This window comes from Passer montanus, unplaced genomic scaffold, assembly GCF_014805655.1.
Source record: "Passer montanus isolate IOZ18808 unplaced genomic scaffold, ASM1480565v1 scaffold20, whole genome shotgun sequence".
Taxonomy (NCBI): domain Eukaryota; kingdom Metazoa; phylum Chordata; class Aves; order Passeriformes; family Passeridae; genus Passer; species Passer montanus.
In genome coordinates, this window is record NW_024366592.1 from 10189348 (window position 1) to 10215441 (window position 26094).

Here is a 26094-nt window from a genome sequence, read left to right on the forward strand (position 1 = left end):
CATTTTTCAGACTGGCTATAGCATTAGCAGACTCTCCCAGGCCACCAAGATGGACATTAACATTTTATACAACTCATTTGCTCCTGAGAGACACTCCCCTGTCAAACATTTTCTGCCTGTTTTTCCCTAAAGTAGATTTATTGAACTCACTTGGTTCAGGACCAATAGTCAACTCAACATATTGTATTCATAAATTATTACAGAGCAGTGCCACTTTCATCACAGAAGCTCTGTGACTTCCTGCAGATTCAGCTTCCAGAACATGATGCCTTGATTTATTTTTCAGAGTCATCATTCCTTTTCCACAGGAGGGAGCTTTGGTGTTCTGGCAATCTTTTTAACCTGTATTTATATGTATTGGTTATATTTTGACAATGTTGGTACTGAGGATCTTCAAAAGCATCGACATGGCTCAGCACACAGCTTAGCCACAGAGTGCTGTAAGAAATGTCCTCCCTTGGATCAGCAAGGCACAAACACTTGTCTTTAATACCCACAAAGTGACTAGTCCCCATGAGGGCACAGAGCCAAATTTGTTTTTCCTGTTCTGCAAATTTAACATGCTTTGTGCCCTTCCAGGCGACTGAGCCCCATGGAACACAAGAATCACAGTCTACACTTGGGCGGAAAAAATTTCACCTGGCAATAGCAGAGGCATTCTCCTCCCTGAGCCTGTAAAGAGGTTTCCCAGCAACAGCAACATTGTAGAGGTGCTATCAGATAAAACATCAAATCACAGCCCTGAGCACCTGCTATCATCAAGCATCCCTTAGCACTCAGCACAAGATTGAAGGTGTTAGTTCAATTTTTCCTGACCAGATTGCCCTGTGAAATTCAAATCCCACCTGCAGCTTCACCACTTTCTCTTAGATTTCTGGTTCCTGGCTTCCTTCATACTGTTAAAAACCCACCATTTTCCAGGGTTAAGGAAAAGTGCCTTGTGCAGGAGATATTTATTCATCTAGATAAGTAAACAAAAGACACTTTTAGAAGTTAAGGTATTATTTGCCTTGGAAAAGACAAATGGCTGTGATCAGCACCTCAGTAAACTCCTATGGTTAATGCTGATGCTTCTTCAGGAATGTGGTTCTTTTATCCTGTTTTACAGCAGAGAAAGAAAGGAGAAGTGGTAAAACTCCTGGAGTTATTATCAGTTTCAGGAGGAAGGTTTTAATTTCAGGGCATTTTCAGATGCATGGAACAGCTTTGTGTCTACTGTCACATTTATCTTCATATTTCTTAGCTCTGGGTCTGCTCTGTGCCATGATTTAGCTGTTTTCAGAGAGCTCAGTTTAGACTGGCAATACTCAGAACCTCAATGAAAGTGAATCTTGAGTTAAATTGAGTCTCTGCTGTGGTGTGAATGAGAGAGAAAATGTCCCATCAAAACCTGCATTAATATTTCTCCTATATATGCTATATTTTATCCATATTTTGGATGGTCCAACAGATATTACACGAGCTTTGTCCAAAAATCACTGTCTGATTAACATATACATCATGTTTTAGGAGCTACCAAACTTTCAAGCGTTTTGGATGGTCCAACAGATATTACATGAGCTTTGTCCAAAAGTCACCTCACTGTCTGATTAACATATACATCATGTTTTAGGAGCTACCAAATTTTCAAGCCTTTCATTTGTAGAAATAATGTCATATGAACTTCTCAGGTCAAGGAACGGTCACACAGTACAGGTTTGTCAAGTGTTTATCATGAACTGAAACATCTTTCTGATTAGCTGTGAGTGTTCTGTTGTAACAGGAGTGCTAAATAATAGTGATTGTACATCCAGCAAGTGCAAGTACTTGTATGTGCAAACCTAGGTTTTTGCATGCTCAAAAAAGGTGATTTTCAAATTTGGCAGGCACATTTATGGATTTCTAAAAAATGTTACATTTCCAGCAGAAGAAGAACTCTATTACTGAGTTCTGAAATACCCTTCTTTTGAATGTTTGCTCACTCAAAAATACAGACAAACTGTTTCAGATGTAAAAAGCCTGTTAAATTAATGGAGTACAATATAAAGTTAGTACATATAAAAATTTATAAAAAAGAGATAGCAAAATAATCTTGTAACTAGACTATCATGTATATGTTGTACATCATGATGTTAGAAATTTTTAAAGGAATTACATTGAATCCAATTAAAAAGCTGAGAAAGAGGAGAAAAGGATTAATCAAATGAGTCTTTTAACTAAAGTTTTTCTTAATATTGCTCCAAAAATGCACCCACAGAAATAAATTAGGTAAATGCTTTTTCCCTTGAAAAAATCAACCCAATGAAAACATTTATTGGTAGCTCAACATTTTCTTCAAAAATATTGGAAGTAGTGGTGATTCTTTAAGAAAAATGTATAATTTTGTTAAACATAAGTAGTCCAAAGAATTGCATTTATTGAAGAAGAAATTTTGCAGGGGAAGTTGCTGGCCACTTTGACCAATATTCATATCCCTAAGACCAGCATAGACAAAAGATGGTGAGGAAAGAGCTGGTTACTTGCTGGGAGGGAGAGGGGAAGGGCCATGTCAGCAGGACTGTAAAATGTTGGGGTCCAAAGCTGAGGTCATGGAGTGCAGAACATGGTTTCAATCTTTGTGGGCTTGTGCTCACCTGTGCAGTGTGAGAGTACAAAAAAAACCAAAAAACAGGCCATGCAAATACAATTCTTAACTACTGGTTTCCCGTAAAGAGCTTCAAGTAAAATAGCTTAGGCCTTTAGGAAAGGAAGATTTTCTAACTGTTGTAAAAGTACTACAATATATTTTAAACCAGCCTTTTGACACATTTGTTTTTCCCAAATTAGGGTAATACATGAGATATGGGAGAAATGTGGATAAGCAGAAAAAAAAATCAGGATGGGAGCAGAGAACTTGTAACTGCTCCAAGTTTCCAAATTTAAATATTTAGAATTCCTTAATAAAGATATGCATTGAGCACATATTCCTTGACTTAAACTGTGCTAAGCTCTTCCTTGGTGCTTTTGTGATGTCACTGAGAGTAACTCGTGAACCAGGCTCTAAAGCCAATGGATGGGTTATGCTAAGTACATATCCTATCTTTTGAGATGGTTAAGGAAACAATGAAGAAAAAAAAATAAATCTTTTTATCTAGTTCTATTAATCACTGCTAAGGGAATAAAGATAAATACTTAAGGGATCATTTTTGAAGCTAGATGTCCAGATGATTTCGCAGCCTGATTTCTTCTAGATGTAGAGCACCCATCAATCAGGTTTAGACACAGAAGTCATTCACTATTGTTATTAACAATACCAAAAATAACACAACAAAGGGGCACAAGCTGAGCCTTTGGTATTTAACAACAATTAAAATTTAAGAAAATGAATCTTGAAATACCTTGCTACCTATGATGAAACACACAGGATACTCAGAGAACAGTAAAATAGGTAAAAATACGTTGCTCATTGCTGAACACTAATGCTACATTTGATCGTGAATTTGTTCGCTTTTTGGATATTAGGTGCAAAAAAGTGCAAAGAATATTTAATTAACTATTGACTGTTACAGTACCACATTACAAAAAGTATTTTCTAGGCCACAAAGGCCACTGTTGATATAATTTATATTAAGATAAATGTATACATAAAATAGTTTTTCAATCTCCATATATATATATACATATATATCTGTTTTGATATCAGCCTTGCAGAATCATGTTGAAAATTATCTAAGCCACAGAATTTTGTTAGGATAACAATTATGGGAGGGAAAAAAACCTCACAGAGGAGAGTTTGTTCTCCTATTAAAAAAATTACTCATCCAGAGCAAAAGGAGGAATGAAATTCTGCAAGGCTGCTCTGCATTTATGGTGATGAAAATACAATCTTAAGCAGGGAGGATCAGTGTCAGCATTACCAATCCTCTCTGATAGAAACAATTTCTGCCTAGAGGCCATGAAGAACAACCTGAAACAGGCATTCAGAAACTTGGACTGGAGCCTTTTCTTTTTTCCATTTTTTCTTTCTTTTATTTTCTTTCCCTCCCCTTATTTGTAAAGACTGTAAAGATTGATTTTTATATTTATTTGTTTGCTTGCTGCGTTCATAGGCACAGGAGGCAAGGTATAAAAGTGCCTCCTTTTTTGAATTAGATACACCTGTAATGTTAAGACCAGCCTTGCTAGCTTTTCTGGAGCAGTTTAAGACACTTAAAGGTATTTTTGTCTGTCTTAGAGATCAGTCATGGTGGCATTGAGGGACTGGATCTTTGGGTACATATTTTGTGTCAGCCAGGCTAAACCAACCCAAAATGGTTCTTTAGAAGTTTGCCAACACGACCCTTTCCCTTCATATCCAGATGAATTCTCAAAATTTCTTTCATTATCATAAATCAATCTTCTTTTGTTGTTTTTCTCCTGCATGACATTTCTGTAAAAATACTGGTTTGGAAAACACTGTTTTCTTTATATATATTGCAAAGATACAAAAAGTGCCTAACTTTTTCTAATTACAGTCCAGCTTTCAAAACCTCAGACCCAATCCTGCTGTCTGTGCTACACTCTTCACAGAAAGAAAGAAAAGAAAAAAGGAAAAAAGAAAGTAACTATCTGATTTATCTGATTGAGGTAAACTGCAGTGTTTGGAGAAAAATCCACAAAATAATAAGTAGTTCTCTTCTGCTTTTTAAAGTATCTGACTACAGCAAATAGATTTTTGCATTTGCTGTCACTGTGTATTCCAATAAATGAGTTTACTTGCTTGTAAAATAGTCACATTTCGATTTGTATCTCCATAGACTGACAGAAAACACATCTCAAATTCATATTTAGCATATGTGTCTAGAGGCATCCAGCCAGCAACCAGAAACTAAATTCCATGTGTGCTGTGCACTCAGTCAAAATAACTTCAAAGAAATCTAAGGCTGTCACATTAAATCAAGAATCATAGAAATGTTGTGGGTAACTGCAATATTTGGTCAATTTTGTGAAGAGATAAATCACGTTAAATCAATTCCTTTACGTCTGAGCATTCTCTCCTCTGCAGTTTGACTTGTGTTGAGATGCAGCTGTCATCATGAGTGCTGGAAGCTTATAACTGCATAGATCCAGTTCTCATACCTGTATCAGAAGGGCTTGACTAAAACCTATTGAAGTCAGTAGATCTGCCTCATTGGCTCTTAAATCAGCCCTTCCTCCCTGCCCAAGGAATGAACTGATTTTCCAGATACTCAAAACATGACAACAGTGTTTTGTTTTTTTTTTCATGCAACATTCAGTTTGAAGTGCTATCTTGCAAAGTCATAGAGGATTTAGTGCAATTTAGAAGGAATTTACTACATGAGCTGTATATGACTAATTGCTCTACCTCAAAAGAATTAGGTGTTAAAAGGTGCAGTAGTTTGAATTACTTAAGGGATCTTTTTTTTTTCTGGTTTCTTTGCCTCTGAAAAGATAGAGGCCCCATCAAACCACTGCCCTGGATATATGCCAGAGATAAAACAGGTGAATGAATTTGCAGAAGGAAGGGTTATATTTGACTCAAGTCAACTTCATCCACACTTTAACAAATTATTATAAATTGTCGTATAAGACTTAGAATAGGAAAGATGTATTTTGATAAAAAAATATGGATACAGTTCATCTGCAGAATCCAAACCTTCTGTTGATGTAGATGTGAGCTGTGGGGGAGCTTTGGACACTGAGCATGATGGATCCATCCTGGCTCCTAGGGTGTAAGCGGTGGTTTGGGTGAGGAACAGGATCCCTGGCTATCAAAACTGGTTGCTCGGCCAGGTAGCTGCAAGAAAAGTGTTATTTTCACAAATGTCATCACATCTGGCTGTGCATCACGCTCATTTCAGAGGATGAGAGACTACCTCAAAAAGGATCACATCCAGACCCTTTCTAGTCTTTGGATCAAAGTCTCTGGCATCAAAATCTCCAGCAAAACTAATAATGGAAAGAAAATTTCTGAAGTGACCTTCTAAAAATGCCTCTGACTCGTTTCACAGGAATGGGTTTATTTCACCAGCAGGGGTGGCACCTCTGTCTCCTAACTTACACAGACTAGACAGAACCATGCACCTCTAAAAGACACTTCTCTGCTGCCTTGACTCAGTTTTCTTTCCCCCACACTCTTCTTAGTGATTTACTGAAGCCTTGATGTTGTGCTTTTGCTACCTCTCACAGAACATGTTGCGCAGCCATGTGCTACAGAGCGGGGGAATCACATGGCCTCAGGCAGCAAATCATTTTTCTACAGATTGCTTTTGTGATGGGCTAAACAGTGCCTCTGTGCCCCTGCTGCTTCCTAAGGCTTCAATATGTATCTTTCTGAGTCCAGAGCTGTGAGGATGCTGTGCACAGAACACCAACAATGTGTGGCCACAGTAGATCACAGAGGGAGTCCAAGCCCAGGGACTTGTAGATATAATCACCCCTACATTTGAAAAAGCTTCCAGTAAGCATCTGTTGAATAACTCTGGAGGGAGCTGCTGGTATGTTGCCACAATTTAGTCTAATTTGCAGGCCAGTTACAGATTAATGTTTTAGCAACAGCAGCTTATGCTAAAGATTTTTGAATAGGAAATGATTGCTTTTGAAATTTTTGCAAATGATCTCTTCTAAGTAGCTGTAAGCTCTTTATCAAAATCTCTGGAAATTTAAAACGTTTAAATGTAATCTTGCAATGCCATCAGAGCATCGTGGGAACTGTTGAAATGGCCCTTTTAAATTATACATAAACCCATGCAACTAGATTTAGGCTGTGCTAATGATCTTTTACCTGCTCCATAGGTGCTGCACTGATTTTCGTGATTCTCAGAAGCCCATAAATGTGAGGGGCAAACCCACCCAATATCAAGGAGAAAATTTTGCTATTTCTTACCTCTAGTAGTGGGTGCCAGTGAGTTATTGGTTTACGTGGGTAAGCCAACATTTCATTCCAATGATCTCTTCCAAGGCCTTCAGCATCAATTCCTGTCCGGCACACTCCAATGACCTCATTGTGCCCTACTCTGAGAATTGTAGAGTGAGAAAGAATTTATTTTTAATAAAAAATAGTTTTAATAACATCTGATATACAATTCTGTTTACTGGCTTAGTGTGGCACAGAACACATGATCAAAGTTTTCATATAAATTATTACAGATATTAGTTTTTAATGGTAGTGCAGTAATATTACATTCTGTAATGGTAACATCAAAAACTCCTAGCCACTACCAGAGTGCTTCTAGCAGCTATAAAAATAGCAATGAAAACATAATCCTTGCCATTAAAAGGTTACAACTCAGAAGACACAAGGACAGAAAAGGATCATAATACACAAAATTATCTGAAGGAAAACATGTTTGAATTTTGTGAGAGAGGAAGGTGGAGGAAAATGGTGGGGAATAAATTTCCTGCTGCAAATTCTTCAGACATAATTTCATAAACTATTTCTTAGCTCTAGTTGTTGCGATCTTTGGAAGTTCAGTCAAAAATGTGAATGGTAAGAGTAATAGTTGTAATAGTCTATACCTTAATACTTCGTGCTCCTCACAGTGCCATAAGATGGTTGAGGAACACCAGAAAGTAATTTTCTGTACCTTGACTCTATGTACCTCAGAATAATGCTTTCCAATTTCCCCTTAGCAAGTGCTGGGAAGGGAGGAGCTGAGGAGGACTGAAAGTGTGCAAGCTGCTGTGCTCCTTCCCTGCTAATGGCACCACGGTGCCACCCTCATGTCTGACTGAGAAAGTCTTCCTGGCAGAGCTTGGAGAACAACCAGAAATCTGATGGCAAGGGAAAACAATCTGAAGGGTGATGTTACTAAATTGGACTTTCACTGTTTATTTGCCCTGCAATCTCAAGAGCTCATTACTAATAGCACTTGAATGAAGCAGACTTGGCTTGGGCAGGATTCTGTCAGGCACAGTCTTGATCAACCTGCAGTCCTGAGCCACTCTAGGCAAGAGTCTTTTCCTGTCAGTTCTCAGTGAGGCCATAGATAATTAGCCTAAAACTTGTTATCAGTGAATGCTGAACTCAAAGATATTGAAGGTTACATATTGAAAGGTTATTTTACTGAATCAATCGAAGAAATGATTATGACTTAGTTCAATGACATGTGCTGAACCCAAAGGTTACATATTGAAGGTTACATATTGAAAGGTTATTTTACTGAATCAATCGAATAAATGATTATGACTTAGTTCAATGACATAATTAGCATTTAATTCCTTTCTAGTAATTGAAATTTTCTTTAGTTTCAAATACCTTCTATTTAAATAGAAATTGGAGCTGTGAGGGACTTTTTTAAGCTAGAACACCTGCCTGATTTATAAAGTTTTTGCATAGTCCAGCCCCCAGAAATGGACAGGAATGTATGTCAGGCCTAGTGGTCTGGAAGAAAATTGAGCCATATTTTTTCCTCATCTCAGTAATTTATGACACAGATAAAATGCCATGTGCTTGAAAAGGGGTGGAAGCTTTAAACTTCTTCATGAAAAGACCCCAAGGGTTTATCTTTTCTGATGCTGAAGCTACTTGTAAGCTCAAGGCAGGAAGCAGTCGCTTGCAGTGTCTCTGGTCAGAAAGTGAACTGTGCTTACCTGTCATAATCCATCACTGAAAGCAGTCGCTTGCAGTGATCAGGAATTGTCTCTGGTCAGAAAGTGAACTGTGCTTACCTGTCATAATCCATCACTGCAATGGAGAGGCTGACCTGGTCCACGTTCTCTGGAGGGATATCAAAGATGATGGCCTCATTATAAACAGGATTCAGAGTGTTCTTCTTTGTGGTTGTTTTCCGCTTTTTCAGCCTCCGTCCCTCGCACATCAGCGACACTTTGACGTAAGGATCTGAGTAACAGACAATCAGTTCATGCATTAGGACTCAAAGCCATTCAAATGGTAGCATAAGAACAATATTTGTAGTAGGAATGTTGTATTGCTAAGGTAAAAGGTTGCAAAGATTTGAGTGATCCTGGAAAACACTGCTTTCATCATGCTGTAAATGCAGAGGTACAGCCATTCCGAACAGACACACTGGCAGCCAGTCCAGCTAAACAGAGTCTGTATTCATTCTCTGATACTTCCACCCCACAGCCATGTTAGACACACAGAACCCAAGGAGCTCATCCCCTTCCTGAAGAGACTCTGCCTTTTTAAAAAGAAGTAGATTCACCTGATGCACCAGTTATATCCATTGCTTTGAGATTCCGACATTTGATGACTGTCAAAGTCATTCTCCCAGCAGTAGGCAAATAACAAAGGGAAAACATGATCTCACCCAAATCTATGCTTTCCTTACTGCTTTAATCATGCTGTAAATGCAAAGGAAAGGTACAGCCATTCCGAACAGACACACTGGCAGCCAGTCCAGCTAAACAGAGTCTGTATTCATTCTCTGATACTTCCACCCCACAGCCATGTTAGACACACAGAACCCAAGGAGCTCATCCCCTTCCTGAAGAGACTCTGCCTTTTTTAAAAGAAGTAGATTCACCTGATGCACCAGTTATATCCATTGCTTTGAGATTCCGACATTTGATGACTGTCAAAGTCATTCTCCCAGCAGTAGGCAAATAACAAAGGGAAAACATGATCTCACCCAAATCTATGCTTTCCTGAAAAAGAATAGCAATTATTAGAAACCTGATCATGCTACCCAAATTTAGTTCAGATCATGCAAAACTTATAATTTTTTAACATGGAGAGAGGCTTCTTTTGCAGCCTCAGATGCTTCTGAAGAAGTCACAGGCAATTTTCAATTTTCAAAAATTATTTCTGTAAAGTACAGAAGGAGTAACAACAAATAATAATTTAGGGACAAGATCTTAAATTACTAAACTGAGAAATTAAAACAAAATCAGAGACAAAATTTTCTGGATTCCTGATATTTTTGTATTGAATTCACACAAATGGAAAGGTGAAATTGAAAGTAGAATGTCAAGTTCTGCGCTTGAAAACACTCATAGTCCATCAACCCAAATAGAAAGTAATCTGATGGAATATTTAGATCATGCACATTTACATGGCCTTTAGACACTGCAAGTTATGTAGGAGAGTGCACAGGTTTGTGTATAAAAAGCTAGTCCTGTAAAAGTGCTTCAAAAAGAAGAACATGCTCATAAAAGTTGTTCTCTTTACTGCCCTTAATGTGCTTTAAGAGGTTGTCCTGATTCAGAAGAAAAGCAAAGTAAAGCAGTAGCACCTACAGCTTTTCTGGCTCAACAGCAACTTTTTGGAGGCTAATATACTCAGAAGGATGGATAGCTTCCATATGAATTTTAATAATCCTCACAAAGAGACAGGTTCTACATCAAGACCATGTGCTAAGCACTCTTGAAATAAGATGTTGCCATACAGTTTAGATGCTACAATACTTGAGGTGTGTAACCTAAGGGTTCTTATTTTTTCCTTTTCTCAGTTATACTATTATCCTAGCACTGCAAAAGTTTAGGTTTTGAGATGTTTGTTATATTCTAAATTGTTCCTGTTCTAAATTTTAAATACTCCTTCGCTACCTCCCCACCCCGCCACCACCCATTCCCCCGTAAAAAAAAAAATAAAAATTGCATATTAAGAACTTAGGATATCAGTTTGTAAGGAAGCCAGTCTGTAAGGCAGGCACTCTCAAGCATGTTCATGTGATCTCAAAGGACTTTTTTTTTTGACTGATACTAAAAAGCTTATTTTTAACATCTCAGCTTCAGTATTTTATCTGTCTAACCTACAGTTACCCTGAGAGCACAAATTTGTTTGAGAGCTGCTGGATTTACTGTACAGCTGTTCCAGCATCAGAAGGCAAATATAATATATTTTTAAATGAAACATATTAAAATAATGATTGCTGTGTAGATGAAAAATATATTGTTTACTTTTATAAGACAAGACTGGCCTTTTGTTCACATTCTTCAGTTGCTGTGAACAGTCTTATTGACTTCCTTCAGGCTAATACTCCGTCTAAATTGAAACAAGTATTTCACATCTTTCTTGAGTAAAGATTAACTTAATCACATGCTTCAGGGGGTGAGGTTTTTTTGTATTTTATTTGTTATTGTTTTCTTCCCCCTGCATTGCAGACTAGATTGAAGAATATAGTTTTGGAATAGCTTTAAAGTCTCTGTTGCAGTGGTAATAAAATATTTACTTTTTTTTCAGGTTGGTCAATTCACAAGTTCATTCATTTTTCTGGGATTTTGTTTTGACAGTTACTAGTTTAATAAGCATGTGAACATGCACTGTGGGCAAATTTCATGCTTGTCAGAATTTCAGATTTCTCAGAATTTCAAAATGATTGAGCTCATTCAGTTCACACAGGGCAAATACAGCTATTTGACCTCTCCCTTTCTTTGCCACAAAGAGTGCAGAATTTTGTGCCAGAGACAAAATTAACAAATCAAATTTTCTATTTCAGAAAACAAATAAAACTTGAACAACTGAATGATATTTTTTTCCACTCATTTGTTACAGTGGCAAGTGATTTTTGTTTTACAGTTCTGATATATCTGAACACTGTTTCAAGCAGAGCTTCTCCTGCTGGCATTACTCTCTCAGTTTAGAGTCTGATGGTTGTTTCTCATATCCATATATCAAACAGATCTCACTCTTTATCTTGAAAAGAAAATAGAGCTCCTTGAGATTCAGTGCTTCAAAGTTACCTAAGGTCTTTGTAGAGAAAGGTGATGAAGATGGGATGGATCACAAAACACCATTGGTAGCTCATAAAAAGATCTAATTTTTTCTTCTTCAGAGAAATGGCTTGTGTAGGTGAATAGAGAAAATATAATTTTTGAAGACGGGAGTATGAACCTGAGTGTTCTATCATTTATTTTTGAAGAGGAGTTGGGTAGGCACTCAAAGGTTTGTATAAGCTCAGTTGATAAAGCAGAATACAGACTATATACTAATATTTTAAAATACTTTAAAAGAAGCATTGCTAAAAAATCTTGCCAAACTCACTCTGTTGTTACTCTACACTTTTGAGGGGCAGAGAAAAGCAGTTTCTGCTCTGAGGGTCTTCCAAGACTGGTGATCTTTCTTCGTATAGGAGTGGGACTGGGTTCTGAAGTTCTAAATATTCTTTGGAAGAATTAAGATTAAAATTATACCTACATATTATAGTATAAGGAAGTGGGTATTGCAAAAAAAAAAAAAACTACACTTTTGAGGGGCAGAGAAAAGCAGTTTCTGCTCTGAGGGTCTGCCAAGACTGGTGATCTTTCTTTGTATAGGAGTGTGACTGGGTGAAGTTCTAAATATTCTTTGGAAGAATTAAGATTAAAATTATACCTATGTATTATAGTATAAGTAAGTGGGTATTGCAAAAAAAAAAAAAGTCTGAGATATGTCCATTTTCACACACGGACTTTTATTGTTAATTTGAGCACTAGAGATTCATAAATTTGGAGCTGAAAACACAGATTCAGACCTAGATTATAAACATAGTAACTCTTTGTTTCATTATTTTTTTTTAAACTTCTCATGGCAGTCATTGTTAATCACATTGATTATCATGAGTAATATTTTTAAATTCCCTGGATCCTTAAACATTATTAATTTTAGTTGAGATTTAAATATAGCATTCAATTTAATTTAGAATCTCAGTGCTATAGAAAATTCATCGTGTTTTTTCACTTTGTAATTCACTAGATAATTAAATTGACACAAGTAGTCTGACAGGAGTCTTCAGTACAAGCAAAACTAAAAAACCTGGGGGCACAGACTGCCCCCAACATCACGTCTCCATCAGAGTGTGCCTCAAACAAAACACAACTCACAAGACACAATGCAGTGGCTGTGATTTGTCCATACTTTTAAAATAATCCTCAGATTGCCTTACCTATATCACACATTTTATGAAAATTGCACATGACTTAGATAACTCTCATGACACTTCATCTCTTTCATCGACCTATTTTGATTTTTTCCTTTTCTTCTTGAACTAAATTTGGGTTTCAATTAACAGCTAGCTTTATGGATTCTTGTAATGGTTGCCTCCCACTGGTTTATAACAGATACAGAAAAACCAGCATTGAGCACAGCTGCACTTATGCAAATGGATGCTTTTGTTGGCACCTCATATCTCTCCTTCACTTATTTCCCTTCTGTATCCACCAGCCACCACACAGCACTAAGGACCTGAAACAGTGGCCAGCACTCCACCAGCTTCAGCTACTTTCATAGCTACCCTTTTACCTCTACCCCATCCATTTTCTGGTATGGTGGCTCTGGAACAAAATAAAACAAAGAAAAAAATGGTCTCACATGCACATTATTCTGATGAACTTTGTGGGTTTTGAGCTACAGAATGCAGATTTTTAAAATTAGCATAATTCTCATCCCACATTAGTAACCACATGGATAAATGTGCTAATAATATTTTTCCATTACTTCCATTAGGATGGATCCATTAGGATCTGTCCACATTCTCTGCTTTGTGGGCTCCTGGGAAATTAGTCCAGGAGTTGGCACAGTCAGAAATAAAAAAAACTCTTATTCTATTCTATTTGCTATCATACCCAATGGACACCAGTGCTCTCATTTCCACATATATGCCTGTAAAAATTGCAGCATTTCTACAGAGGCTGTGCTCCTCACAATATGGATAAAAGGGAAGGGATATGAAGAGAAGTTTGGAGAACTTGTAGGGGAGCATCAATTAAACTGATTGAGGTTTTTGAACTGCTGCTGCTGGGAAAAGATTTGCTGACACTTACTCCAATTAATTTTCTCAGTAGTTTCCACAAAATTCAATAAAAGAGACAACTTTTAACTAGGAAGCTCCACAAGTTCAGTGGGGAAGGTGGCTATAGATCCTTCCATGTTCAGGGTGGCTCTACTCAGGTGTCAAACCCCATAACTCTGGAACTGAACAGGAAAACTGTTTATTGCCATACTGACAGTCTAATAACTTTCATAGTCTCCCTCCTCTATGTCAACATCTTAACTGATTTCCTATGATAGCAGGGGTGAAAATCTTACAGGGACCTGATATATGAAAAAAAGGTGCTATTACTGAGTCAAAAGTGAACTTTAGATCATTTTTTCACTGATGTTTCTTCTTGTTTTCCACTGGTTTTTCAAGTTTTGAAATTCAAACAAAATTTTAAAACAGTAACTTGCTTTGTATTCTTACAATGAACTATGCAAATGCTATGGGAACTGGAAAATTTACATGATTTTTTTGTTACTAGTCTGTCATCAATTTCCATGGTTAAAATAACAAGTATCTGCATAATTAGTAGTGCAGTAGAAATTAGATTCCCTTAAAAAATTACTTGTTGATTCTTTATTTACCATTTATATTATCATAATCCACAGCAACAGCTTCAGTTCTTAATCTCAATTTTAATATGTGGAACTACTTTCCCATTAATTGTAATTGGAATGGTGTTTTAAAGACTGCATGTAAGAGTAGCACGACAAAAATACTAACAGCAGCATGAATTCCATTTGTACTTGATTTCTAACCAAATTAATTGCAAATTTAATTCTCAGTTTTCCTGGTATATTTTGAGCAAGCCACCGTAATAAATAATAATAGTAATTTTTTAGCTACCTAAGAATGTATTCAAGCATTTGCTTTTCTAGACTTTTAGCTGTTTCTTTTAGTAACACTGAAAACTGTTCTTCTATATAGTATGTAAATTTAAAGAAAAATGCGTTGGCAGAGTTAGACCTTTGGATTACTCAAATATTGCAGGAAGATAATTCCCCCATAGCACAGATTTCTCTTTCTCTGTTTAGAAACGAATTATATATATTTCTGCTTTCCAATAAAAACTACTGACATTAAGCTTCCAGAATCATGGATAAAATATAACAATGAATGTTTGGAGGTGGATGGAAGGAGAAAGAAGCTCTGCCCCCTGAGAAAATTAGCTAAGAATGTATTAAGGTATTCCTGGTTTTGAGGCATATAGCAAGAGTTCAAAGGGTGATAGTAAAGAATAGAAGAGAAATCTACCAGTCTGTTTTCTCATTTATGCATTTAGAATCCAATGGTACTCTTGCTATCACAGAAATTATTGGAAATTCTGTGAGGCTCAGGCTGGAGAGCTAATTCTACCACCCCTCGAGGGGAATTTCCTTTGGAAACCTTGTCCTCACCGCTAATATTTATTTTCGTCTTCTGTTATTCTTTGCATATCAAACCCAGTTCTTTCCTTCCTCTCAGCACCAGCTCCTGATTGAGCTGTTGCCCTGGGAAATGAATCAATTAAGTTTGTGTTTGTTCTTGCCTCTGTGGAAGACAGTATGGAAGCAGTGGGGCCTGTTGCTCCATAATGACTGTGTTGTCTGCTTGTGGAGGGCTTGTCTGAGCCTGTCACCCTGGTTCTTCTGGGTAAGCTCTGCTGCTGGTTGCAGTCCTGATGGCAGAGGGAGGACTCCCTGAGGCTGCAGAATGCCCTGGAAGCCTCCTGGGTGCTCCTTGTGCTGCTCCCTCTGTGCAGAACCATCTGTCCTGTGCACCGGTGGGTTGTTACACCTTGCCAGGCAGCGAGGAAGCCCATTCCTGCCTCAGAACAGCTGAGAGCAGAGGTGCTTCTGTGAACTAAATGTGACAGGAGAATGAACCAAATTGTATGTGCCCCCCCATAGAAAGATGCTTTTCTGGAGCTGCAGTGCAATGTCTGCAAAGAGATTTTGCAGTGAGAAACTCAGAGAGCTCTCAGGGCACAGCAGGTCAGACAAGTCATGTACCTGCAGCTGCCGCAGCACTGTCTGGATGCAGCGATATTAAAATCCCTTGAGGAAATCATGCTCTTAATTCACCTAATATTTATCAGTTTTAGGGTAGAGTGAAAGTAGCAGTTTGCCTCTAGAAAATCAAAATATTAGAATAATTTGTCATTTCAAATGAAAAGAAACATTAAATAATAATAATAGAAACCTTCCCTGCCTTCAGCAACTGGACAGAAGCCCACCTTTTCTCCATTGTCTTTTCTAGTTATCAATCAGACCTAAAGCTGTTCCAAACATAAATGAAGGTCTCCAAAATGTTGAAATAATGATCCAGAGTATTCTCTCCCCTGCTCAGCAGCAGCATTGTCACATGGATGCCTTCTATCACTGGCCCTGAGCAGAAATGCAAGTGCCAGCAGTTCTTGGCTTAGAAGGGGCTGTTCCCATTTACAGAGATGATCAATGTTCCTATACTGGCAAGCCCTGAGTCTTCCACATGTGTTTAAGGTTCTGTTGAACATTTCAGGTGCATTTCCACAGACATTCATAGGTCTAAGTGCATTCTGATGAAGATGGGTAGCTGTAGGGCTTGGCTACATTGCTGGTGATAAAACTTGTCCTCATAGTGCTGCTCCTTGAACGCTTGGAAACAGGACAATCCTTAAAATGTGGCCTCAAGGTTGGGCTACAAAAAACACCTCTGTCAGCTCTCTACCACAACTGCCTTACTCAGGGAAAGGTCTAAATGTACCTGCAGCTGCCGCAGCACTGTCTGGATGCAGCGATATTAAAATCCCTTGAGGAAATCATGCTCTTCATTCACCTAATATTTATCAGTTTTAGGGTAGAGTGAAAGTAGCAGTTTGCCTCTAGAAAATCAAAATATTAGAATAATTTGTCATTTCAAATGAAAAGAAACATTAAATAATAATAATAGAAACCTTCCCTGCCTTCAGCAACTGGACAGAAGCCCACCTTTTCTCCATTGTCTTTTCTAGTTATCAATCAGACCTAAAGCTGTTCCAAACATAAATGAAGGTCTCCAAAATGTTGAAATAATGATCCAGAGTATTCTCTCCCCTGCTCAGCAGCAGCATTGTCACATGGATGCCTTCTATCACTGGCCCTGAGCAGAAATGCAAGTGCCAGCAGTTCTTGGCTTAGAAGGGGCTGTTCCCATTTACAGAGATGATCAATGTTCCTACACTGGCAAGCCCTGAGTCTTCCACATGTGTTTAAGGTTCTGTTGAACCTTTCAGGTGCATTTCCAGAGACATTCATAGGTCTAAGTGCATTCTGATGTGGTAGCTGTAGATGGGTAGAAGATGGGTAGCTGTAGGACTTGGCTACATTGCTGGTGATAAAACTTTTCCTCATAGTGCTGCTCCCTGAACACTTGGAAACAGGACAATCCTTAAAATGTGGCCTCAAGGTTGGGCTACAAAAAACACCTCTGTCAGCTCTCTACCACAACTGCCTTACTCAGGGAAAGGTCTAAATCTTTGTCCACTTACAAAACAGGAGAGATGGAGAAAACAAAGCAAAGATTATGCTCTGGGTATTTCAGAGGTGGGCTTCATTCTTGTTTGATGAAGAAATCAGAAAAATCTATTTCCATAACGGAGGCCAGCAGCCAGCAGAATTACCTGGTTTATTTCCCACTCTGGCAAGTGTTTGATATAAATTAACTGAGATAAATGTTACTGTCCTACTTATTTAAAAATATATGTATATTTAAGCACTTCTGTCTTTCCCAGTGATGTTATTAATTATATTCCAATTGCTTTAGAAGCAGCAATTATGCACCACAGACATAACATGAAGACTATGTCCTTACAAAATCTGCTTTTACATTCCGCTTCACAAATGAGCAAACTGCAGTACTGAAATGCCTGGTGTTGGGGAAATAAATAATAATCAAGTTCCATCTGTCTACATTAGATAATTCAAGAGGGTACAAGTACATGACAATTTGATGACTAAGATCCCCAAGAGACTACCACTGTTGGAAATGGGAATGGCTTTCCTCTAAATTCTGAGCTTTAATTTTTTTCCCAGTTGCATGGTTTCCTATAATAGGCTACTCTAACAGACCTCACAGGATACCTTCAGAAAAAAAATATCTTTCTGACAGTCACTTGCCAATGTTTTTAGGCAACAGCATTAGAGGAAGTTTCCAAAGCAGGTGATAATTTTAAAAAGCATTATAGGAACCTAATAAACGTTTACATGCAGAAATTGTTGGATCATAAGCAGTGGACTTCTTGCCTAGAAAATTTAAAGTGACTGACTATTAGAAGTGCTTGTTAGCAATTCCAAAAGGAGAGCTTTCTTTTTTTTAAAGTATGCAGTATATTTTGATAGTAACAAAAGCTCAGAAATGTATGCAAAACTTACAAGCACTTGACAAAACCAGAAGCCTCATATGTTGATTAAACAATCCATTTGGTTTTTTTTTTGTTTGCCTGTAATGTTATGAATTAATTTTCTCAAGTGTAGTGAGAATTACAGTATTCCAATACAATGAAGAACCTTCACAGGTAGTCCAAATCTGACTCTTGATTTATTTCTTTTTTTTTTTAATTAATCAGGTGAACAGAAGCAAATGATGGATTTTTAATTGAAAATTTGATTCCTTATTCAAGCAAAATTTGGGGATATATCATATATCTAAGATACTTTTCCTACACTACTGATTTTGCTATAAATTTACATTAATATTCAAACTTTAAGAAAGGAATATGCTTTAGCTCTTAAAACAGTGCTACTGCATATTATATAACATGGTATGTTTTTAATATAGAAATAACAACAACAGAATACAACAGAGAAACAATGGTATGAATGAAGAAATGAAAGTAAAAACCCAAATTACAAAATGTGAATAAATATCAGTATCTGAATACAATAAGAATAAAAATGAGAGTGTGTGTGGAGGCCAATCCTCCAGTTCCATAGAATAATTTCAAATTATTATTAGGAGCAAATAAAGTGTATTAAAACTGTAGATTCACACAGAGTCATTGGGTATAGAGCCAAAAGGACTCAGTGCAACCATCCAGTCTGATTTTCCCAGACTGTATTTCCTGTACCAAATAAAAACTCCTTATAGCTGGACAAGCAAATCTTTTAAAAATTATGTTAGCTACTGACAAAGACTTGTTGTATAACAAAGAATCTCCTGATCTCCTGTGGTAATTTCCTTCACAGGCAAAATGTTGCAATTCATTTTCTTGTAAATCTCTCTAGTAGTGTCTAAGACTGCAGAGTTTGTGTCATAAGATTAGACTCTTTTCACACTGGTAATAGGAATTGGTTTTACCCTCATTTTATCTTCTGAGTAGAACATTCTTGACTGTGGAAGAGATATAAACAATTGTCAGCTGAGGAGAGGCTGCTTCCACTGATTTTTTAAAGTTTTGGACTAATTCTTTAATCTATCACTTGTATTATTTTCCACATCTGTCATTTAGCAACAGCATGAGCAGACCACTGGGTGTAGAAATCACATCTGAACAGAGACAAAAAACTTCTCAGAACATACAACAAAACAGAGCACAGGTGAAGAAGTAAAAGCATGAGAGAAATATATTTGCAGAATGACATCTTGGTTCCTAGGCTCTAGTGGGTGTGTATGGCTTTTTCCACTCACACACCCTGCTTGGTTTGCAAGGACTCTTTATGAACACCAGAGCATATTTGCTTGGATTAGAATGATTTTCCACCAATTGTAGAACCGAGTCTTTATTTTTCAAGGTTTATCAAAGTTCAGTTTACTCTGGCCAACACTAGTCATTTAACTGCTGGTTAGTGACTTTGGTAAACTTTATGTCTGGTGTTTAAGACAGTGAGTCCTCACTGATTAACATCTCACAGTGTTTATTCCTTTGAAGGTTTGGCTCTCTCAACTTACACTTTCTGAAATGACAAAACTAGGAACCTGTATTCCTATTTCATAAAATAGCTCAAGTAAAACACATGGCAGCACATTGCACATACACTTACTGGACATCTTCTGGGAAGGCTTAATGTTTCCAGAAATAAAATCAGTTGACAGTTTCTTATGTAATTTTCTGAGTATAGGGTAAGGCTTGTGAAAGCTGATGAGGTTACCCAGCACTAGAATATATCTCAATTTTATATGCCCATTATTGATGGTTTAAGTAGAGACAACTTTTTCAAACACATGCGGCACTTTATACTGACTGAACGGCTGAAATCCAAAACCCTCATGTTTTCTTTTAAGCTTGACACAGAGGAAAACACCAGCAGAGTGAGTTGGGTGTTAAATCCGCATGTCTTAACCTTAATCCTCAGTGAAGAAGAAACTTCAAGATACAGTGCCAAATTTAGCAACCATTTTCATCCATATGTGTATTAATGTCAACCCCAAATGCATGATCTGGTATGGCATTTCCATCTGCTCAAAACCAGTGATGAACAGTCCAGAGATTATTATTTGCTGAAACCATTCTAGTTATCACTTAAAAATCTCATAGTCACACCTGCTGCCAGTGACCAGTGCTTTTAAGGAATTACTAAGGTATTAAACACAAAGCTAGAAAACACAAAGCTATCAAAGCTAGAAGAAATGTTTTTAAATGGTTATGTGGATTATTATTTTTCAAACACATGCGGCACTTTATACTGACTGAACGGCTGAAATCCAAAACCCTCATGTTTTCTTTTAAGCTTGACACAGAGGAAAACACCAGCAGAGTGAGTTGGGTGTTAAAACTGCATGTCTTAACCTTAATCCTTAGTGAGGAAGAAACTTGAATCAGGATACAGTGCCAAATTTAGCAACCATTTTCATCCATATGTGTATTAATGTCAACCCCAAATGCATGATCTGGTATGGCATTTCCATCTGCTCAAAACCAGTGATGAACAGTCCAGAGATTATTATTTGCTGAAACCATTCTAGTTGTCACTTAAAAATCTCATAGACACACCTGCTTGCCAGTGACCAGTGTTTTTAAGGAATTACTAAGGTATTAAACACAAAGCTAGAAAACACAAAGCTATCAAAGCTAGAAGAAATGTTTTTAAATGGTTATGTGGATTATTATTCAAATACCTTAAACACAGATTCAATTTTAAGCTTGAGAACACTATTCTTAAGTTTACCTTAAATCTATGGTTGGTCAAACTAAGCAGACACAGAACCAACTTTCTGGAGGTGTGCTGAAGGCTGTTCAGAGCAGTTTGGTAGGCCCAGCATTTGGAATAAGCAACTACTGTTGTGAATTCACTATTCGACACTCTCTGATATTTCTCTTTCCTCAGGGATCACAGTGCTCATGCTCAAACTGGTGAGGACATATCAGTGCTCCTTGTCCTTCTAATCACACGCAGACCTGGACCTGCCTAGCAGGTATGAACATCATGAAAGCCTTTGGTATCCGCATGTCTTAAACTTAATCCTCAGTGAAGAAGAAACTTCAAGATACAGTGCCAAATTTAGCAACCATTTTCATCCATATGTGTATTAATGTCAACCCCAAATGCATGATCTGGTATGGCATTTCCATCTGCTCAAAACCAGTGATGAACAGTCCAGAGATTATTATTTGCTGAAACCATTCTAGTTATCACTTAAAAATCTCATAGTCACACCTGCTGCCAGTGACCAGTGCTTTTAAGGAATTACTAAGGTATTAAACACAAAGCTAGAAAACACAAAGCTATCAAAGCTAGAAGAAATGTTTTTAAATGGTTATGTGGATTATTATTCAAATACCTTAAACACAGATTCAATTTTAAGCTTGAGAACACAATTCTTAAATTTACCTTGAATCTATGGTTGGTCAAACTAAGCAGACACAGAACCAACTTTCTGGAGGTGTGCTGAAGGCTGTTCAGAGCAGTTTGGTAGGCCCAGCATTTGGAATAAGCAACTACTGTTGTGAATTCACATTTCAAAATTGACTCCACTATTCGACACTCTCTGATATTTCTCTTTCCTCAGGGATCACAGTGCTCATGCTCAAACTGGTGAGGACATATCAGTGCTCCTTGTCCTTCTAATCACACGCAGACCTGGACCTGCCTAGCAGGTATGAACATCATGAAAGCCTTTGGTGAGAAAGGCATGGGGAGTCTCTGGCTGCAGAGAAGGGACAGTGTGAAGCTCCTGTCACTGATGTGTAGCACTGGTCTGTCCTCCATTCACCCCTGTGTGGGAATCCAGCCCTGGGATGAGTCACACTGTTTGGATACACCCACAGAACCAAGGATGGCAAAACTTCTACATAAATAGCATTCTAGTTTAAAAGAAACTGAAACAAAAATCAAAACAAACACCCTGCACATCACTATTTTAACTGGGATTTTTCCCCTTCAAATGCCCACTAGGGAGGTTGGTTTTGGAATTCAAGGTTAATAAAGCAATATCTGGAGACTGCTGTTCTCTAGTAGCCTATCATTCATCTTGTCACCTGTGCACAGACCTCCTTTTCTTGCTTGCAACAATAAAAAAAAAAAATTCTATTTCCTAATTCTTCTTGCTTGTGCCTCTTGAGTTTTTCTAGCAACCATCAGCAATGCAGATAAAACTACTGGGGACCCAAAGCACAGTGCAGTCAGAAAAGAACATTTTACACTTCAAGCATTTTCAGCCTCTTTTCCTTACCAAGGTTTCTAACCTATGAAAATCTCCTAAAAAGAGCAGGATAGGATGGACCCTTTTTCTTAATAGATGGTCACTTTGCAGGACAAGATGTTTTGCCAACAGGAAAATGTTATTAGTTCTGGCTAAGGAATGACTTTCATGATGTAGCATTTAATTAATAAATATGATTTATATACACACAGTGAGCCATAAAGATGACAGTATGCTCCCAGAAGATTTTTTGGTAATTAAATTTTTTATCTTCCCAAGCATTATTCTCTGTGCTCAAAGGAAAATATTGACAGCTCTTCTTGTTAAATGCTTTTTATTTTGGACTCTGCTGATAAACAGGGTACACTGCCAAAAACTACAAAAGAGAAATGAAAATATGATGTTAATGCTTTTGTAACATTACTTACTGTGGTGGCACAGTGGATGTCTTTCCATACATTGGCTTCCCTGGAGAGATCTGAGACTTCAAAAAGGTTATCAAGAATAACTTCCCCAATCATGTCATGTCTAGAAAATCTGTCAAAATCATAAACACTGAAATGCAATTTCCTGTTGCTGAGCTGATCATAGGCTACAGGAAACTGAAAGGTTTCATCAAAGACTGGATTTAATGTCTTTCTGTGAACTCGTGTCTGAAATTTCTTTTTCCTGTCTGGAAGCAGATAAATCTTAACGTAGGGGTCGGATGTTCCTGTGAAGTCTTTAGCAGGCAGATCTAAGGCTTTGACAATTGTGACAGCCAGAAGTTCATTCTCATAATCATACCGGAGAGTGAAGTTAAGTTTTCCACACGTTTTCACATCTTCTTGTTGCCCATCAGAATCCACAGACTTCTGTTTGTAGAGTTCTGGTTTTATTCTCCCAATGCTGGTTGTGGTCTCTCCCCTTTGCAAAACCGGGTCTGTCCCCATGTTAAAATCAACACTGGACACTTGCATCTGCCTTGGCAAGTGCCTCCTGAAGGAATTGTGCCTGCACACACACAGACACAGACACAGACACAGACACACAAAAAACAAGCCATGGTTATCTCTGGGAAGAGACCATCTCAATAGAAAACATAAGAACAAATTAGTGAAAAGAATAAAAGAATTAAAAAATAGTCCTCTCCATATCCCCTTCAGTGTTTTGCAAGTGTTCAAGCATCCTTGAGAGGAAATGATCATTCAGAATTCATTTCTTGGCCCAGGAGACACCCACTGTCCCAGAAATAAATATATTTATAACTTTGCTTTCAGTCTGTGCATTTGAAATTGAATTCATATTCTTTCACAGAGCAAGTTGACAGTTCCAACATTGCATGATCCCACTTTGCTAGGGCCTGAGTAAAGTATGGTCACACAGAGAAAAAAAAAAAAAAGCTCTTGCAGAATTTTCATCAGTACTCTCTGTCTTTTGGAGGCATTCCATGGTGGTTTTCCAATTAAATATTTACCAGCCTTCACACTGATGACTGTAAAAAGCACCTGAAAGGGAAATGCAGAGCTGTGTCTGGAGGTTTTCAGCATAGTGCTTTGCCATCCTACAACATTTCAAATTCACTTGCTTGGTGTCTGCTGCACTGAGGTGCAGGCTGCTTTCTCCAGAAGCATTGGGAATATTTTGCTCTGCTTGTAATGCATTTCAGAATTTTGCCAACAATTTTATGCCATTGCTTTTTTTGTTTCCTTTTGTTCTCATGGTCTGCCATGCAGTGTATTAGAAAGCTGATTCCTGTGCCACTAGCAAGAAACAATATGTTAAATTCCTTGCAATTCTGACTACAATGTTGCATAAACATATGTACTTATGGGCTTATCTTGGCTCATGAATCTGAATGGAAAGTTGTGCTGTTCCTACTGAGTGAAATCAAAACCCTGGTGTGCCATACAACCTTAGAGTAGTATAAAAACACTGGACAAAAAGCTTCACAGCATTTATCAGCAGCAGATGCCATTATGACTACACTACACAGTTTATTTTTTAGGCATTTTCACATTTCCTTGGTACTTCCCTACCCCAACAATCTGTGCTGCAGAAGCTTACCACCTCCTCCTGTGAGCACACTCAGTTGCCATTGAAGAACAATCCGATTGTCAGAATTTCCTCTGCTTTTTGCAATCAATTGCTTATTAATGCCACACCTAGCCCTGCCTTATTGCTTGGGTTCCCTGTGGTGTTGTGTTCTGAAAACAAGAGGTGTCACAGCTGTGTGTTTCTTTCTTTAAAACAGAAATGCAAATTGTCCATTTGAAAGCAACCAGGACTCATTTCATAGATATTATTTGTATTTTTGCTGTAAGTGAAGAGGTTGCAGAAGACAAGAAGCACAAAACTGCTGCAGTTCAGCTCAGCAGAGATACAAGAGGGTAATCTGCAGCTATTAAATAATAGACAAGAATGTTTCCCCTTTCAGCTGTTTCAGTCCTGCTAGGTGCAGGGAGCAGTCCAAGCTCAACACAAGAACAGAGCAGGGAGAGCTACATAGTCTAGACTTGAAGTAGCTCAAAAAACCCCAGGTGTTTGGATGTGAAATTTAGATGAACAGTACACCCCTCCTGTAAAACACTTGGCCTTTCTTTCTTTACAGACAGACAAGTTGAAAGATTTTCTTCTCTCTTGAATGTTAAAACTCCCTGAATTTGTAGTGTCTAATTTCCACATTGGAATGGAGTGAGGAATGAAAAGGCCCTGACTGGTCAGAAAAGTAGGATATTGTCCTCAGGGAGTTTCACAGCTGTTCTTGTGCTTTTGCCTCCAAGAAGCACAAGAACTCATGGGTGTGCCAAACATGGGGAAGGGGCTGAACTCCACCCAAAATGCAGCACAGTAAATTCCTGAGCAGGCAGCAGTTTGGGGACTATCTTTTTTGTATCTTTGACTCCTAATGAAGTCCAGGCAGACCTGTGTTACTGCTGCTTCTGTCAGTGCTAAGGAAACCTGTGCAGAGAGGCCTTCCTGAATGTTCCTCACACCTGCAGCTGTACTGAGATGCCCACAGGATCACGGAGTCATAGAATAGTTTGAGTCAGAGAGGACCTTGGAGATCATCCAGTTTCAATGCCCCTATCGTGGGGGACAATGTTCAAACTCTGTTGTATATAAACAGTTGCTAAAACTGCCTTTGCAGGGGAAACAGTGAAGCTGATTATACATCAGTTTGAGCAGAAGCAGGTACATGACAAATTCTCTTTCCTTCAACTTCTCTTGCATTTTTAACAACCTGGGTTAATGCGAGCAAAAACAATGTATGAGACCCCCAAATCTATGATTCCTAAGGTACGAGCTTTCTTTTAAATTTTCAGACTTCATGCACTTCAGATCCTCTACTGAATTGTTGTGAGATGTCACTAAGTAAAATAATATATTTGTATGGCTGTTCCCTGTAGGAATCAGCAGCACTTTTGCTCTAGTAAGCCAAAGTCCTAATTACACAGTGCCTAGTATCTGTTCTGAGTCACAGCATTTCACCAAGACAGCTAATTGGTCTGCTAATTATTAAGATGTTTCATTGTTGTCATGGTAACATATTTATCTTCTTTTGTTCTGCAGTAACAAAGGGATTAATGACTGTGATAATGAAATACAAGGATGTCAGAAAACCAGGCTGTTAAAATATGGCAGAGCTACCAACATATGCAAATCCAGGTATGTCAACCTCTACTGACTCTTACATGCAGCACTCCTATAGTAGACTTGCTTTCCATAACAGAACAAATTCATTTTGAGCATTAGCAAATCTGTACATAAATTTAATACAAAACTGTATTTTCATGGGCAGAATGACACTATGAAGCTGACTTCTAACTCAGTAAGACTGCCACATCTGTGACAAAAGGGAGGGATAGGATGCTGATTT

General features: G+C 37.9%; 1 protein-coding gene across 1 annotated transcript in view; it reads right to left on the reverse strand.

Annotated features, from left to right (window-relative positions):
• Positions 1 to 1535: 1535 nt before the first annotated feature.
• Positions 1536 to 26094, reverse strand: part of SYT10 (synaptotagmin 10) — a 41038-nt gene continuing 16479 nt past the window's right edge. The window contains exons 3-7 of the mRNA XM_039708315.1: positions 22664 to 23228; positions 9447 to 9567; positions 8629 to 8800; positions 6845 to 6974; positions 1536 to 5755 (exon numbers count right to left, since the gene is read on the reverse strand). Of these exons, the coding sequence (XP_039564249.1) occupies positions 5684 to 5755; positions 6845 to 6974; positions 8629 to 8800; positions 9447 to 9567; positions 22664 to 23228 (1060 nt within the window). The 3' untranslated portion in view covers positions 1536 to 5683. The remainder of the gene's footprint in view (positions 5756 to 6844; positions 6975 to 8628; positions 8801 to 9446; positions 9568 to 22663; positions 23229 to 26094) is intronic.